This window comes from Schistocerca americana, chromosome 9, assembly GCF_021461395.2.
Source record: "Schistocerca americana isolate TAMUIC-IGC-003095 chromosome 9, iqSchAmer2.1, whole genome shotgun sequence".
In the NCBI taxonomy this organism is placed as follows: Eukaryota; Metazoa; Arthropoda; class Insecta; order Orthoptera; family Acrididae; genus Schistocerca; species Schistocerca americana.
Genome location: NC_060127.1, coordinates 3,830,032 through 3,848,100, shown reverse-complemented (window position 1 = coordinate 3,848,100; position 18,069 = coordinate 3,830,032). Strand labels below are relative to the sequence as shown.

General features: G+C 45.5%; 1 protein-coding gene across 1 annotated transcript in view; it reads right to left on the bottom strand.

Moving 5' to 3' along the window:
- The window catches only part of LOC124550893 (fibrous sheath CABYR-binding protein-like), a 114,195-nt gene that overhangs the window by 59,715 nt on the left and 36,411 nt on the right, over positions 1–18,069 (bottom strand). The window contains exons 7-8 of the mRNA XM_047125669.1: positions 15,633–15,690; positions 14,831–14,970 (exon numbers count right to left, since the gene is read on the bottom strand). Of these exons, the coding sequence (XP_046981625.1) occupies positions 14,831–14,970; positions 15,633–15,690 (198 nt within the window). The remainder of the gene's footprint in view (positions 1–14,830; positions 14,971–15,632; positions 15,691–18,069) is intronic.

Genomic DNA, 18,069 nt, shown 5'->3' with positions numbered 1-18,069 from the left:
TGAAGACTGCTTTGACACAGGTGGTCTCCATGTTGCTCTATCCTATGCAAGCCTGCATCCATATGTAACTTCCGTGCTATAAATCAAACAATCGAAGATCCAGGATGAAATGTAACAATATTAGAGAAGGAAAGTTGCTACTCACCATATAGCATATAGCAGAGATGCTGAGTCGCATTAGGCACAACAGAAAGATTCACACAATTATAGCTTTCGGCCATTAAGGCCATTGTCAGCAATTTGTTACTGTGCTGTAAATCCGTTTCAACCTGCTTACTGTATTCAAACCTTGGGCTCCCTCTACAATTTGTACACCCCACCCCCAGTCTGGTTCATGGTGTGGGTTCCTGTAGTCATGTCCTAGTTCATGAACCACGAGCAACGTATGAGTGGCCAAGTAAGTGGTCCCGACAGTCGGGATACCAGTTACTTTGGAATAAGGCTGGGCACTTCTGACATATTCTGAGTCGTGGTCACCTTTGTGCTCATACGGCAAAGACTACCAAATCCACCGGTTAGTCCCTCAACTGTTAGGGGTAAAAACTCAATGAGACTCGGGGCAAGTAAGGCTAGCAACCTGCTTCCCTGGTACTTTAAATATGATGCTGGCAACAATCAGAGCAAAATGCCTCGGACCTTTGGAGGTAACTGACAAACCAGGGACTCCTAAGATACAACTTGGCAAACAAATGGTAATGAGATGGGGAGCTATTAATATCAATGGTTGGTTGGTTTGTGGGATTAAAGGGACCAGACTGCAACGGTCATCGGTCCCTTTTTCCAAAAAAAAATTAAAACCACTCAAAGAGAATAAAAACAAACAACAGGAAAGACGGCACACGACACAGGACAAGAAATACTCCGACAAAGAACAGACAAAACAAATTAAAATCTCACAGAGTGTGACAGTGGTTGGCCGACCATAGGGAAAAAAGGGAAAAGTCAACCACCGCGAAACGCATTAAAAAAGCAGACTAAAATCGTAGGCCATAGGCCAGAATCAACACAAAAAACACACACATTTACATTAAGCGATAAAATCCCCCTGCCCGAATAAAACGTAAAACTAAGTCCGCTACGGTAGAGTCGTCAGTTAAAAGCGCAGGGAGAGTATCAGGCAGCGCAAAAGTCTGCCTGAGCACAGTTAAAAGGGCGCACTCCAACAGAATATGGACGACCGTCAAGGACGCCCCACAACGACAAAGAGGTGGATCCTCACGACACAGTAAATAACTGTGCGTCAGTCGGGTGTGGCCAATGCGGAGCCGACAAAGGACGACTGAGTCCCAGCAGGTGGCTCGCATGGATGACCACCAAACAGTCGTCGTCTCCTTGATACGACGGAGTTTGTTTGGCACGGTCAGGTTGCGCCATTCAGTGTCCCAGAAATCGAAAACTTTGCGGCGTAATAGTGCCCGCAAATCAGTCGCCAGGAGGCCAATCTCCAGAGGTGGTTTACTGGTGGCTTCTTTCGCCAGGCGGTCAACATTCTCATTGCCGGGTATCCCAACATGGCCTGGGGTCCACACAAAGACCACAGAGCGGCCGCGACATGCAAGAGTATGCAGGGACTCATGGATAGCCAGCACCAGACGAGAACAAGGAAAACACTGGTCGAGAGCTCGTAAACCGCTCAGGGAATCGCTACAGATAATGAAGGATTCACCTGAGCAGGAGCGGATATACTCTAGGGCTCGAAAGATGGCGACCAGCTCAGCAGTGTAAACGCTGCAGCCAGCCGGCAAGGAACGTTGTTCGGAATGGTCCCCTAGAGTTAGTGCATAACCGACTCGACCAGCAACAATCGAGCCGTCAGTGTAAACAATGCCAGAGCCCTGATACGTGGCTAGGATGGAATAAAAGCGGCGGCGGAAGGCCTCTGGAGGGACTGAGTCCTTCGGGCCCTGTGCCAAGACAAGCTGAAGGCAAGGGCGAGGCACACACCACGGGGGTGTACGCAGAGGTGCCTGGAAAGGAGGTGGAACATGGAAAAACCCAAGCCCAGAGAGAAGCTCCTTGACGCGTACAGCGATCGGACAACCCGATCGGGGCCGACGAACTGGCAGATGGACGACTGACTGCGGGAACAGGACACGGTAATTTGGATGCCCGGGCAAGTTAAAAACATGGGCAGCATAAGCAGCCAGTAATTGTTGGCGTCGTAGCCGCAGTGGAGGAACACCTGCCTCCACAAGTATGCTGTCCACAGGGCTGGTGCGGAAGGCACCAGTGGCAAGTCGGATCCCGCTGTGTAGTATTGGGTCCAGCACCCGCAACGCAGATGGGGATGCTGAGCCATAAGCCAGGCTCCCATAATCCAGACGAGAGTGGATTAATGCCTGGTAGAGCCGTAGGAGAGTAGATCGGTCGGCTCCCCACCTGGTGTGGCTCAGGCATCGCAGAGCATTCAAATGCCGCCAACACATCTGTTTAAGCTGCCGAATATGAGGCAGCCAAGTCAGCCGGGCATCAAAAACTACACCCAAAAACCTGTGGGTCTCCACCACAGCAAGGAGTTCGTCGGCAAGATAAAGCCGCAGCTCAGGATGGACTGTCGGGCGCCGGCAGAAATGCATAACACGGGTCTTGGCAGCCGAAAACTGAAAACCGTGCGCTACAGCCCAAGACTGTGCCTTGCGGATAGCGCCCTGGAGCTGACGTTCAACAGCTGCAATGCCAGTAGAGCTGTAGTAAAGGCAGAAGTCGTCAGCATACAGGGAAGCGGAGACAGGATTTCCCAAGGCCGCAGTGAGCCCGTTAATGGCTATTAAAAACAGGCAGACACTTAAAACAGAACCCTGTGGCACGCCATTCTCCTGGACGTGAGAGGAACTATATGAGGCTGCGACTTGCACGCGGAAGGTACGATACGACAGAAAATTGCAGATAAAGATCGGCAGAGGGCCCCGAAGACCCCATCCATGAAGCGTAGAAAGGATGTGATGACGCCATGTCGTATCGTACGCCCTCTGCATGTCGAAAAAGATAGTGACCAGGAGCTGACGGCGGGCAAAAGCAGTACAGATGGCCGACTCCAGGCTCACCAGATTGTCGGTGGCGGAGCGGCCTTTACGGAACCCACCCTGAGATGGAACCAGAAGGCCCCGTGACTCCAGTACCCAATTCAAGTGCCGGCTCACCATCCGTTCAAGCAACTTGCAAACAACGTTGGTGAGGCTAATGGGACGGTAGCTGTCCACCTCCAAAGGGTTCTTGTCCGGTTTCAGAATGGGGATAACAATACTTTCCTGCCATTGCGACGGAAACTCACCCTCGACCCATATGCGGTTGAAAAGATCGAGAAGCCTTCGCTGGCAGTCCACTGAAAGGTGTTTCAGCACCTGACAGTGGATGCCATCTGGCCCAGGAGCGGTATCAGGGCAAGCGGCCAAGACACTGCGAAATTCCCACTCACTGAATGGAGCATTGTAAGATTCTGGATGGTGGGTGCGAAACGAGAGGCTCCGACGTTCCATCCGCTCTTTAATGGAGCGGAAGGCCTTAGGGTAATTCGCAGAAGCGGAAATCATAGCAAAATGCTCTGCTAAGTGGTTTGCAATGACGTCGGAGTCAGTACAAACTGCTCCATTCAGTGAGAGCGCAGGGACGCTGACAGGGGTCCGATGGCCTTAGACGCGACGAATCTTGGCCCAGACCTGCGATGGAGTGACATGGAGGCCAATGGTGGACACATACCGCTCCCAGCACTCCTGCTTGCCTTGGCAGATAAGGAGGCGGGCTCGCGCACGCAGCCGTTTGAAGGCGATAAGGTGGTCTAGGGATGGATGTCGCTTGTGACGCTGTAGCGCCCGCCGGCGATCTTTAATCGCTTCAGCGATCTCAGGCGACGACCAAGGCACAGTCCGCCGCCGAGGGGACCCAGAAGAACGGGGAATGGGAGATTCGGCGGCAGTAACAATGCCGGTGGAGACCGATTGAACCACCGCATCAATGTCATCATTAGAGAGAGGCCCAATAGCGGCAATGGAGGAGAACAAGTCCCAGTCAGCCTTATTCATTGCCCACCTGCAAGGGCGCCCAGAAGACTGACGCTGTGGCAGTGACAGAAAGATCGGAAAGTGGTCACTACCACACAGGTCGTCATGCACTCTCCATTGGACAGACGGTAAGAGACTAGGGCTGCAGATCGAAAGGTCAATGGCGGAGTACGTGACATGCGCCACACTAAAAGTGTGTGAAGGAACCATCATTTAACAGTGAAAGATCGAGCTGTGCCAATAAATGCTCAATGGTGGCACCTCGACCTGACACCACTGACCCACCCCACAGAGGGTTATGGGCGTTGAAGTCGCCCAGTAATAAGAAAGGTGGCAGCAATTGGGCTACCAGCACAGCCAGGACATGCTGCGAGGCATCACCATCCGGAGGAAGGTAAAGACTGCAGACAGTAACAGCCTGTGGCGTCCACACCCGAACAGCGACAGCCTCTAAAGGTGTTTGGAGAGGGACAGACTCGCTGTGCAGAGTGTGAAGGACATATATGCAGACACCACCAGACACCCTTTCATATGCTGCCCGGTTCTTATAATAACCCCGATAGCCACGGAGGGCGGGGGTCCGCATTGCTGGAAACCAAGTTTCCTGAAGAGCAATGCAGAAGAAAGGGTGAAGGCTGATAAGTTGGCGGAGCTCAGCTAGATGGTGGACGAAACCGCTGCAGTTCCACTGGAGTATGAAATTGTCCATGGCGGAGAAGGTGTGAAGAGACTAGCAAGACAATTTACGCCGCTTGTTCACCCGCGGCCTCCGATTCAGAACCCACAAAGTGACATCCATGGCATCTGAGGGACCGGCGAGATCCAGGTCTTCAGCAGACACCAGAATCTCGACCTCGTCCTCAGATGCTGAGCTTGTTGGTAGCAGTGGGACGGGTGCCACTGCAATGGCGGGATTCTTGGGAACCTTGTTCTTTTTTAGCTTACTTCGCTCTGCCTTCGGTCGTTCAGGCTGGGAGAGCTTCACTGGGTCAGTCTCAGGGACGGACGACAACCGTGAGGCCCTACGATCAGGGACCGGTTGTTGTTTGAGCCACTTGCGGCTGTCTGCTTTTGTACCGGTCGGAACTTGCGAAGGGAGGTCCCCAAGGGACCCCTTCCTGGCAACAGGAGCCGAAGGAGTCTTACGCTTCTCCAGCTGGGAAGAGGGAACTGGTGTCCCCGATGGTTGGGTGGGCGTTGCTCCTGAAGTAGATGGAGCAGGAGCAACAGGGAGTGTAGCGCCCCCCACCATCAAGGGGGCAGGTGTGGTTCTCTGGCTCTGAGAGCTAACGTTGTGTGGCGCAGCTATAGGAACTGTAACAGAAGCGACAGTGGCAGCATAAGTGGACGTCATACGTACTGGATGCAGTCGTTCAAACTTACGCTTAGCCTCAGTGCAGGTCAGCCTATCCAGGGTCTTGTATTCCATTATTTTCCGCTCCTTCTGGAGAATCTTACAGTCCGGCGAGCAAGGGGGATGGTGCTCCCCGCAGTTGACACAGATGGGAGGCGGGGCACATGGAGTATCAGGATGGGACGGTCGACCACAATTGCGACAGATGAGGCTGGAAGCACAAAGCACCGAACTTCCAACACTTGAAGCACCGCATCGGGGGAGGGATATAGGGCTTGACATCACAATGGTATACCATCACCTTGACCTTCTCAGGTAACGTGTCACCCTCGAAGGCCAAGATGAAGGCACCAGTGGCAACTTGGTGATCCCTCGGACCCCGGTGGACACGCCGGACGAAATGGACCCCTCGTCGCTCTAAGTTGGTACGCAGCTCGTCATCGGACTGTAAAAGGAGATCTCTATGAAAAATAATTCCCTGGACCATATTTAAGCTTTTATGTGGGGTGATAGTAACAGAAACATCCCCCAGCTTCGTACAAGCGAGCAAGGCTCGTGACTGGGCAGAGGATGCTGTTTTTATTAAGACTGACCCTGACCGCATTTTGGACAAGCCCTCCACCTCCCCGAACTTGGCCTCTAAATGTTCGACAAAGAACTGAGGCTTCACAGACACAAACGATTCCCCGTCAGCTCTGGTACAGACGAGATACCGGGGCGAATATATGTCGCTCTCATTCATAGCCTTTCGTTCCTTCCATGGTGCGGCCAGGGAGGGGAACGATTTGGGGTCATACACATGAGCCTTAAAGTGAGCTTTGGAACGCTTAGAGACTGCTGACGGCTGGCCGCCAGCGAGAGATGATGTACCACGCTTCATTGCGGGTCATCCGCCCTGATGCCACCTACTCCAATCAAGGGCCCTCCCCACGGGCGCCACCCAGCCACAGCAAAGGCCACCTGGCAGGATGGCCATTGCCGGGAGTCCCGATGCCCCAGGGAGATGGGCATCTACCCCTTGACATACGTGGGGAGTTAACGGCGCAGGCATCAGTAGAGCGATCCCTGTGTTGTCAGGGGGCTACAACCAAGAGGGTACATGGCAGCCCCACCACAACGGACTGGCTACCGTGCTGGATTTTAGGCGACACGTTGTCCATGGTTTTCATCTGTGCAGAAACTGGCACTGCTCATCGGAAGGCGGAAAGTGCACGCAGGAACGGATCCATGCCCAAGAGATGGAGAGCGGGCAAGACTGCAATGCAACGACGAATAAGCTGGCGAAAGTTCTCAACGCAAGATAGACACAATGCACCAAATAAGGCGTCCTTCCCCAATCGGCTCGCTCTTCGGAATAATTTAGAAAGATGGAGGTCAAACCCGAGAGGGGACCATCACATAAGGCCGAAACATTTGACACTGCTTTTAGTCGCCTCTTACGACAGGCAGGAATACCGCGGGCCTATTCTTACCCCCAAACCTGCAGGGGGGTATTAATATCAATGGGGGCTACTCTGGGAAGAAGGTAGAGCTGGCAGAGTCTGCAAGTAAGATGGGGCTGGACTTTTAGCTGTTAGTGACATTCGGGTAAGGGGTGAGAAAGAAGAGGAAGTGGGAGAATACAAGGTCTACCTGTCAGGAGTCAAAGCAGGAATAGCACAATGGGGTATAGGGCTTTACATCAGGAAAGAAATGGAACCCAGCGTAGTTGCAATAAGGTATGTAAACGAACGGCTGATGTGGATAGATTTGACAGTGCCTAGCAAGAAAATCAGGATTGTGTCAGTATATTCGCATTGTGAAGGGACAGATCAAGATAGGATGGATAGTTTTTATGAGGCACTCAGTGATGTAGTTGTTAGAGTAAAGGACAAGGACAGTGTTCTGCTCATGGGTGATTTTAATGCCAGGATTGGAAATCGAACAGAAGGATATGAAAAGGTTACGGGTAAATTTGGAGAGGATATGGAGGCCAACAGGAACGGGAAACAACTCTTGGATTTCTGTGCCAGTATGGGCTTAGTAATCACAAACTCCTGTTTTAAACATAAGAACATTCACTGGTATACTTGGGAAGGCAGGGGAACCAGATCTGTCATTGACTATATATTAACAGATCAGGAACTCAGGAAGGCTGTGAGGGACATGTGTATTCAGGGGATTCTTTGATGACACTGATCATTATTTAATCTGCAGTGAAATTGGGATTGTGAGGCCGAAAGTGCAGGAGGTCAGGTCCATATGTAGGAGGATAAGAGTGGAGAAACTTCAGGATATGGAAATCAGGCACAAGTACATAACAGCGATCTCAGAAAGGTACCAGTTAGTTGAATGTAGTCAATTACAGTCATTGGAAAAGGAATGGACAAGGTACAGGGACACAGTACTAGAAGTGGCTAAAGAATGTCTTGGAACAGTAGTGTGTAAAAGTAGGAGGAAGCGAACAGCTTGGTGGAATGACACAGTCAAGGCAGCCTGTAAAAGGAAAAAGAAAGCGTATCAAAAATGGCTACATACTAGAACTCAGGTAGACAGAGAAAGTTATGTTGAAGAAAGAAACAAAGCCAAACAGATAATTGCAGCATCCAAGAATAAATCTTGGGAAGACTTTGGAAACAGGTTGGAGACTATGGGTCAAGCTGCTGGAAAACCATTCTGGAATGTAATTAGCAGTCTTCGAAAGGGAGGTAAGAAGGAAATGACAAGTATTTTGGACAGGTCAGGAAAACTGCTGGTGAATAATCCTGTGGATGCCTTGGGCAGATGGAGGGAATATTTTGAAGAGTCGCTCAATGTAGGTGAAAATACGATCAGTAATGTTTCAGATGAGGTAGAATGGGATAGGAATGATGATGGAAATAGGATCACATTTGAGGAAGTGGAGAAAATGGTCAATAGATTGCAGTGCAACAAAGCAGCTCGGGTGGATGAAATTAAGTCGGAACTCATCAAATACAGTGGAATGTCAGGTCTTAAATGGCTACACAGGATAATTGAAATGGCCTGGGAGTCGGGACAGGTTCCATCAGACTGGACAAAAGCAGTAATCACACCAATCTTTAAACATGGAAACAGAAAAGATTGTAACAACTACAGAGGTATCTCTTTAATCAGCGTTGTGGGTAAAAACTTCTCAGGTATTGTTGAAAGGAAAGTGCGAGAAAATAGTTGAGGACCAACTGGATGAAAATCAGTGTGGGTTTAGGCCTCTTAGAGGTTGTCAGGACCAGATCTTTAGCTTGCGCCAAATAATGGAGAAGTGTTATGAGTGGAACAGGGAATTGTATCTATGCTTTATAGATGTAGAAAAGGTATATGACCGGGTGCCTAGGAGGAAGCTATTGTCTGTTCTACGAGATTATGGAATAGGAGGCAAACTTTTGCAAGCAATTAAAGGTCTTTACATGGATAGTCTTGTGGCCAAGATAGATACGAAGCCCACACCTACTACAGTAGTACAAGTTTATATGCCAACTAGCTTTGCAGATGACGAAGAAATTGAAGAAATGTATGATGAAATAAAAGAAATTATTCAGATAGTGAAGGGAGACGAAAATTTAATAGTCATGGGTGACTGGAATTCGAATGTAGGAAAAGGGAGAGAAGGAAACGTAGTAGGTGAATATGGATTGGGGCTAAGAAATGAAAGAGGAAGCCGCCTGGTAGAATTTTGCACAGAGCACAACTTAATCATAGCTAACACTTGGTTTAAGAATCATGATAGAAGGTTGTATACGTGGAAGAACCCTGGAGATACTAAAAGGTATCAGATAGATTATATAATGGTAAGACAGAGATTTAGGAACCAGGTTTTAAATTGTAAGACATTTCCAGGGGCAGATGTGGGCTCTGACCATAATCTATTGGTTATGAGCTGTAGATTAAAACTCAAGAAACTGCAAAAAGGTGGGAATTTAAGGAGATGGGACCTGGATAAACTGAAAGAACCAGAGGTTGTACAGAGTTTCAGGGAGAGCATAAGGGAACAATTGACAGGAATGGGGGAAAGAAATACAGTAGAAGAAGAATGGGTAGCTTTGAGGGATGAAGTAGTGAAGGCAGCAGAGGATCAAGTAGGTAAAATGACGAGGGCTAGTAGAAATCCTTGGGTAACAGAAGAAATATTGAATTTAATTGATGAAAGGAGAAAATGTAAAAATGCAGTAAATGAAGCAGGCAAAAAGGAATACAAACGTCTCAAAAATGAGATCGACAGGAAGTGCAAAATGGCTAAGCAGCGATGGCTAGAGGACAAATGTAAGGAAGTAGAGGCTTATCTCACTAGGGGTAATATAGATACTGCCTACAGGAAAATTAGAGAGACCTTTGGAGATAAGAGAACCACTTGTATGAACATCAAGAGCTCAGATGGAAACCCAGTTCTAAGCAAAGAAGGGAAAGCAGAAAGGTGGAAGGAGTATATAGAGGGCCTATACAAGGGCGATGTACTTGAGGACAATATTATGGAAATGGAAGAGGATGTAGATCAAGATGAAATGGGAGATACGGTAATGAGTGAAGAGTTTGACAGAGCACTGAAAGACCTGAGTCGTAACAAGGCCCCCGGAGTAGACAACATTCCATTGGAACTACTGACGGCCTTGGGAGAGCCAGTCCTGGCAAAACTCTACCATCTGGTGAACAACATGTATGAAACAGGCGAAATACCCTCAGACTTCAAGAAGAATATAATTATTCCAATCCCAAAGAAAGCAGGTGCTGACGGATGTGAAAATTACCGAACAATCAGTTTAATAAGCCACAGCTGCAAAATACTAACACGAATTCTTTACAGACCAATGGAAAAACTAGTAGAAGCCGACCTCGGGGAAGATCAGTTTGGATTCCGTAGAAATACTGGAACACGTGAGGCAATACTGACCTTATGACTTATCTTAGAAGAAAGATTAAGGAAAGGCAAACCTACGTTTCTAGCATTTGTAGACTTAGAGAAAGCTTTTGACAATGTTGACTGGAATACTCTCTTTCAAATTCTAAAGGTGGCAGGGGTAAAATACAGGGAGCGAAAGGCTATTTACAATTTGTACAGAAACCAGGTGGCAGTTATAAGAGTCGAGGGACATGAAGGGGAAGCAGTGGTTGGGAAGGGAGTAAGACAGGGTTGTAGCCTATTCCCGATGTTATTCAATCTGTATATTGAACAAGCAGTAAAGGAAACAAAAGAAAAATTCGGAGTAGGTATTAAAATCCATGGAGAAGAAATAAAAACTTTGAGGTTCGCCGATGACATTGTAATTCTGTCAGAGACAGCAAAGGACTTGGAAGAGCAGTTGAATGGAATGGATGGTGTCTTGAAGGGAGGATATAAGATGAACATCAACAAAAGCAAAACGAGGATAATGGAATGTAGTCGAATTAAGTCGGGTGATGTTGAGGGTATTAGATTAGGAAATGAGACACTTAAAGTAGTAAAGGAGTTTTGCTATTTGGGGAGCAAAATAACTGATGATGGTCGTAGTAGAGAGGATATAAAATGTAGACTGGCAATGGCAAGTAAAGCGTTTCTGAAGAAGAGAAATTTGTTAACATCGAGTATAGATTTAAGTGTCAGGAAGTCATTTCCGAAAGTATTTGTATGGAGTGTAGCCATGTATGGAAGTGAAACATGGACGGTAAATAGTTTAGACAAGAAGAGAATAGAAGCTTTCGAAATGTGGTGCTACAGAAGAATGCTGAAGATTAGATGGGTAGATCACATAACTAACGAGGAAGTATTGAATAGGATTGTGGAGAAGAGAAGTTTGTGGCACAACTTGACCAGAAGAAGGGATCGGTTGGTAGGACATGTTCTGAGGCATCAAGGGATCACCAATTTAGTATTGGAAGGCAGCGCGGAGGGTAAAAATCGTAGGGGGAGACCAAGAGATGAATACACTAAGCATATTCAGAAGGATGTAGGTTGCAGTAGGTACTGGGAGATGAAGCTTGCACAGGACAGAGTAGCATGGAGAGCTGCATCAAACCAGTCTTAGGACTGAAGACCACTACAACAACAACAACAACATGGATAGTCAGGCAGCAGTTAGAGTTGACGGTAAATTGAGTTCATGGTTCAGAGTAGTTACAGGGGTAAGACAAGGCTGCAACCTGTCTCCACTGTTGTTCATATTATTTATGGATCATATGTTGAAAACAATAGACTGGCTGGGTGAGATTAAGATATGTGAACACAAAATAAGCAGTCTTGCATATGCGGATGACTTAGTTGTGATGGCAGACTTGATCAAAAGTTTCCAAAGTAATATTTCAGAGCTAGATCAGAGATGTAAGGACTATGGTATGAAGATTAGCATCTCCAAAACGAAAGTAATGTCAGTGGGAAAGAAATATAAGTGGATTGAGTGCCAAATAGGAGGAACAAAGTTAGAACAGGTGGACGGTTTCAAGTACTTAGGATGCATATTCTCACAGGATGGCAACATAATGAAAGAACTGGAAGCGAGGTGTAGCAAAGCTAATGCAGTGAGCGCTCAGCTACGATCTACTCTTTTCTGCAAGAAGGAAGTCAGTACCAAGACTAAGTTATCTGTGCACCGTTCAATCTTTCGACCAACTTTGTTGTATGAGAGCGAAAGCTGGGTGGATTCAGGTTACCTTATCAACAAGGTTGAGGTTACGGATATGAAAGTAGCTAGGATGATGGCAGGTACTAGTAGATGGGAACAATGGCAAGAGGGTGTCCACAATGAGGAAATCAAAGAAAAACTGGGAATGAACTCTATAGATGTAGCAGTCAGGGCGAACAGGCTTAGATGGTGGGGTCATGTTACACGCATGGGAGAAGCAAGGTTACCCAAGAGACTCATGGGTTCATCAGTAGAGGGTAGGAGGAGTCAGGGCAGACCAAGGAGAAGGTACCTGGATTCGGTTAAGAATGATTTTGAAGTAATAGGTTTAACATCAGAAGAGGCACCAATGTTAGCACTGAATAGGGGATCACGGAGGAATTTTATAAGGGGGCTATGCTCCAGACTGAACGCTGAAAGGCATAATCAGTCTTAAATGATGATGATGATGATGACGATGACCCCAAGTCTCCTCTATTGCCGAACTTATGACTCCTTGATGCCTCTGAATGTGTCTTATGAGCCTATCCTTTTTTCAGTCAAGTTATGCAACACGTTTTGAGAAAGCTTTAGGCAATGTTGACTGGATTACAATCTCTGACATTTTGAAGGTAGCAAGTATAAAACACAAAATGAAAGGTTATTAACAATTTATACAGTGACCAGACATGAGTTATAAGAATGAGGGGCATGAAGGGAAGCAGTGGTTGAGAAGGGAGCAAGACAGGATTGTAGTCTACCCCTGGTGTTATTCAATACACAACACGAGCTAGCAATAAAGGAAACAAGGGTAAATTCAGGAAGGGAATTAATGTTTAAGAAGAAGAAATTAAAAATTTGAGAATTGCCAAACGGCACTGCAGATCTGTCACGAGTGGCAAAGGACTTGGAAGAGCAGTTGAACAAAAGGGATAGTACTTGAAAAGAGAATACAAGATGTACATCAACAGTAGTACGACAATGGTAATAGATTGTAGTCTAATTAAAGCAGGCCATGCTGAGGGAATTATATTCGCAAATGAGACATTAAAAGTAGTAGATGGGTTTTGATATGTGGGCAGGAAAATAACAGATGATGACCAAAGTATTCAGAAGGTGTAAATGCAGAGTGTCAATAGCTAGTGATGCATTTCAGTAACTCCTGTAAGTTACACATGTTGCTGGGCAAGATTCAGTACTTGCTGATAAATAAAAATATTTGCAATCAAGATTGTGAGTTTAAATTTTTTTATTTTTTTTCTCCGTGACCAGTATCGACAGCGTCTAACTTATCTTAGGATTTTCTGGAAATATGTATAATTATTTCCAGAACCAAAGGGGACCAACTCTGTCAAAACTGGTCATTGAGGAAATAAAAATATTTCAAAATGTGATCTTTGCTCCAAAACTTCTTATCTCTCAGTAAACATGCTATTCAATTTTTTTCTTTGCTAAGATGATTTTTTAACTTCCTCTATCCTCATATAGATCTGATTCAATAAATACCTTATAAAGATGACTTGCACACATCCAGATCAGTCACTGTGAGAGGGTGCCCTTTCATTTTCTGAATCACTAAATCTTACAGAAAACTGGACTTCAACCTGAATCGACACTACAATAAACTATATTTGGAAATGAGGAAAAAAACAAAGGAAAAACAGAAACTTCATGAAAAGCATATCATTTAAGTTATTCGTACTCACACAATAAAGAAACAACTTAAAAATATGAGTGGGAGCTGTGGGCCTGGGACTGTAGAAGATGTAACGAGCTGAAAGATAAGTTTATGCATGATAGTTGGGGATTAGTCAATCCACGTAAACAATTGTACTGAAGGAAAATTGGGTTAACGGAACTAATAAATAACGAGACAGAATTGCCTGCCAGTACTTATCCTCACAAGATGAAACGTTTTAGAACTGCCGACAGACCTAGCTTTTGGAGCTGATAGTTCCTTCCTCGGGGAGCAGAGAGTGATGGTTTGGGGAAGAATTAAAGGTAAGAGCGAGTCACCCAGACTGCAGGATGATCGAGACTCACCTGTACTGAGGACGAGGGGAGGAAAAGGTGAAGGGGGAGGCATCAGACTACAAGGCAGTGTGTCACTTGCACTTTTATAGGCGTGTATCACCAGCACTACATATTCCATTCCTGAAGCTAATTACTGCTCAGAAATTCTGTCTCAGATTTTATTAATCTATTCACCGAGTGTCGAAATGTTTGTCAATAAATTGTTAAGTACACTGCACAGCTGCACTATGAGCAACAGTTCATCACAGATACCTGCCGCTACACAGAAGCTCGAGTGTCTCAGAAATTCCTGAGCTACCGCACCCCGATCGCATCCACCTTCAGAGGAGCTCGGTACCTCGTGGTAGGTTAAACATCCCTACGAGTAAGAAACTGTGTGTGTACTTCAGTAAATGCTGAAGTGTCAGACATTTCTGAAACACTACTCTGCTGCCTCCAGCTTTCAAATTAACTGATGTGCCAATGCAGTCCCTTTACCTGTAAAGGTTTGACACAGTGACAGAGTGTTTAGGACATTGCAGCAACAGAATAGTTCTCAACTCCTCATCCAATCATCCTGCTGTAAGTTTACCACAGTAAACGTAAATCATTTCCAGAAAAACCTTACAGTTTCAACACTGCACAGATAATTTCGTAATCTGTATTCCTTTAATGAACAACAGCATTCTCTCTCACTCCTACACCCCAAAAAGGGAAGAAAAGGAGATAATTTGTAAAGAGAGGGGAAATTCTTGCACCTGTGTGTATCATTAAGACACATCCTCAGTGCATTAGGCTGCATAATAATACGGATACTTCTTGCACAGTTCGAACACAGATCGGTTTAATAAGTAGGTGAGACCTGACAAGTGTGCTAATTTTGACACACGAACACATACCTGCACAGTTGTCGAGATGTCTCTCAGCATTACGACTGGTGTGCGTACGCCGTCTGCTTGCGAAGGCTGAGATTCCTGCTCCCTTCTCTGCTGTTGCTGCTGCTGGTGCTGTGTTAAGGACAGCCGTTGCAGCAAAACAACTGCAACGAACCGTATATTTAAATTAAGTTAAGGAAACAACAAAAAACTTGCCAACTATTCTATAAGTCTCATATACTAAAAAGTATATGTTACTCTATCATCAAAACTATTTTCATAAATCCTAGACGGAGTTTTAAATCCTTAAAAATCATGGAGGGGAAGGTGGGGGTGGATGGCGGAAGAACAACACGTAATGAAATTTATGTTAGCCTCTAATGGGCTGTTTGGCTCTAATGCAGATAAACTAAAACAAAATGTAGTTCAACTTAACAGAGCCAGCTTGAAAATGGTACTGACAATCAATTATGATAGAACTAAAACAAGGTATCACAAAAACACCGAAAAGAAAATATTACAAATTAATGGTGAAGTTGCATGACCAGTTTGCCATTTTTTTGTAGGTGGGAGGTTGGCGGGAAATGCAGGCGGTGAATGAATGGAACATGCACCGAGGAAGTTCTTTGCTGGATTCCACCACATAAGAAAAGGGAAAGGCAACGACCAACTGGGAGGTTGGTACATGACATCAGAAAACATGCAGAAACAACAATATTTTTCCCAGTATATAGAAATCACACCGAGAACCCACTTTTACCATTACTTTCTAGATTCCTGGAGTGTGTATGTAACTAAAGGCAATAAGAATGGAGCCTCCACTCACCTGCCTGCAGCATCTGGTGAGAGGAACCACCCCTCCGGTTCTGAGCACCAGCCCGTTCCTGCCGACAAACATCACAAATACTGGTCATGCGAGATTCCCACCATCTGCGCACTGTTGAAAAGATCGAGAGGAAGAGACAAGATGAGACTTTTACCAACTAGGGGCATAGCTAACTAGAACAGTTACACTTGCCACGATTCCACTTCTTATATGGTTTTTTCCCTGCTTTCTATCATACAAGCAATGCATGTACTGTGAGCACCTAAAATTGCTGAATTCTTAACCACACGGTATTTACAGAGTGCTGATGACAATACTTTTGGTAGAAAAAACTTCTTTAAAGAAATATTCAAAATTTACGATTAACAAAACTCTTGTGCTCTTCAAAATTTGACCCCACTGATAACTGTTTGTTTCACGACCAAAACAGCTTAGTTGAAAATCTTCATTCTCTGCTTTGCAAGAAACACCTTACTTTTTCCAAAATCTATTTCATTCAAAAGTTAGACTTACTGAAATTTATCATTTTCTGCAACATACAAATCTAAAAAACATAACCCTGTCAAAATTTTACTGTTACAATTTAGTAGACTTAACTTTCCTGTTTTCAAAAATATATAACTTTCCTCGAACAATATGACTGACAGCATATTCAACTTAGCAAAATTAACTTTAGAGACAAGTTATGGAAAACCCAGTGCACATTAAAACCTCCGCATCATCAAATAGTGACTGTAATGTTGTCTTTTCCTTTTATTATACAGCTTTCCTACGCAAACTGGTGAACCACATGAGACTTTCTTCAGTGGAGATGTGGATGGATGACATTTGTGTGCAGCAATGAATTTTTTCCCACCATCTTGAAGCATCAGTTGCTGGTAGTAAACCCGCAAGCAAGGTCCAGCTCTTCGAAGACTGCTGCAAACAGGCAGACGGCAATCCACTTTCAGGCAGACCCACACCGAACCAAAATGGCAACCCACTCGTGGAAGGCCTTTGTATCGTGTTACAATAACTTGTGAACAAGATACGGGTAAGCCCTCGTCACACTGTGGGGTACGAACTACCTGACCTCCAGAAACTACTCGGCAGCGCCATCATGACAACATAGCGCCCTGTTCTACTCATTCAGTTTAAACTTTTTTCACCAACACAACATTCCTGTTGTATGTTGGGTTCCCTACTCCCCTGAAATGACTCCATGAGACTTTCGCCTATTTCCCCAGATGAAGATGCCCCCCTCACCCCACCAAATGCAATTTGAGTCAAGAGAAGACATCACGTGGAGTGCAACAGCCCAGCCTATCACGGTTCCAAAAGACATTCTCGGAAAGTGTTTTCCAAGAGTGGTAGAAGTAGTGGGAATAGTGTGTGCATTACCAAGACTGCTATGAATGGCATTAGAATCCTGTATCTCCAAATAGAAAAACTGTTTGTGCCTACTGAAGGTTCAATACTTTCAAATACACCTCGTAATTGCAGCTGTAACGAAAATGCAGCAGAGTTGTGTGTGGGGCACGCAGCTGACGAATGAAAGGCAGGTGAGCCGAGGAAGTTTCTGCCAGATTCTAGGAGAGATGAAAAGGCCGAGACAATGATCCAAGGGAAGGCAGGCAGATGATGTCGAAGTACAGGACTGACGCGGATGAAGATTGCAATATGTGAATTAGTAGACCCAAGTGAGAACTAGCAGCCGAAGTATGCTTAATGTATGATGCTTTTCTGCAGCATCTGAGCAGATCTTGTGGGTCAGGTAGTATGAACTGTGAGAGCAGCAGCTGGCTACAGTGGGAGAAACACTTCACACATATCAGATAACATAACTCATGGAAAACAGTACATCTACATTGGAACTTTGAAAACTTCCAACAGTACATAATACCTGAAGCCACTGTCCTTCCCTCTCAACCCCAGCAACATTTCCTTTTGGTTAAACCACCTGATTATCTAGTATGCCAGGTAGCTTATTTATTCCAATCTTATGTCAGATAAGAAAAAAGAATTAAACCTATTTGCAGTGTTGAACAAACAGTTTCTTATATGTGTCCCCCCACCCCCCACCCTCTGCCCACACCAGCCATTATTGTGGGTGAACTGCCATTGTGGTTGTCACCAATCCACCTCGAAACATTGAAATCTTTGGATTCCACAGGAATTTCAATCAATTGCAATTATATTTACCAAGAGTGTTCTCCTGCCACCTCCTGGTGAACAGATTTTTTATCTATCCACCTACAATATACTTCTGCTTGTGAGCAGCTGAAATATTTAACTGTGTGTCTTATTCTACACAGCTTGCATGTACCAAGATGTGAACTACTTCAAAAGCAGTCAAGTGTGGTATAAAATGACAACATTTTCCAGGACACCACCGTTCCGAGGTACTTTCACTACAATAAAAATGCCTACTTCACACACACAACATAAGCCTTGTGTC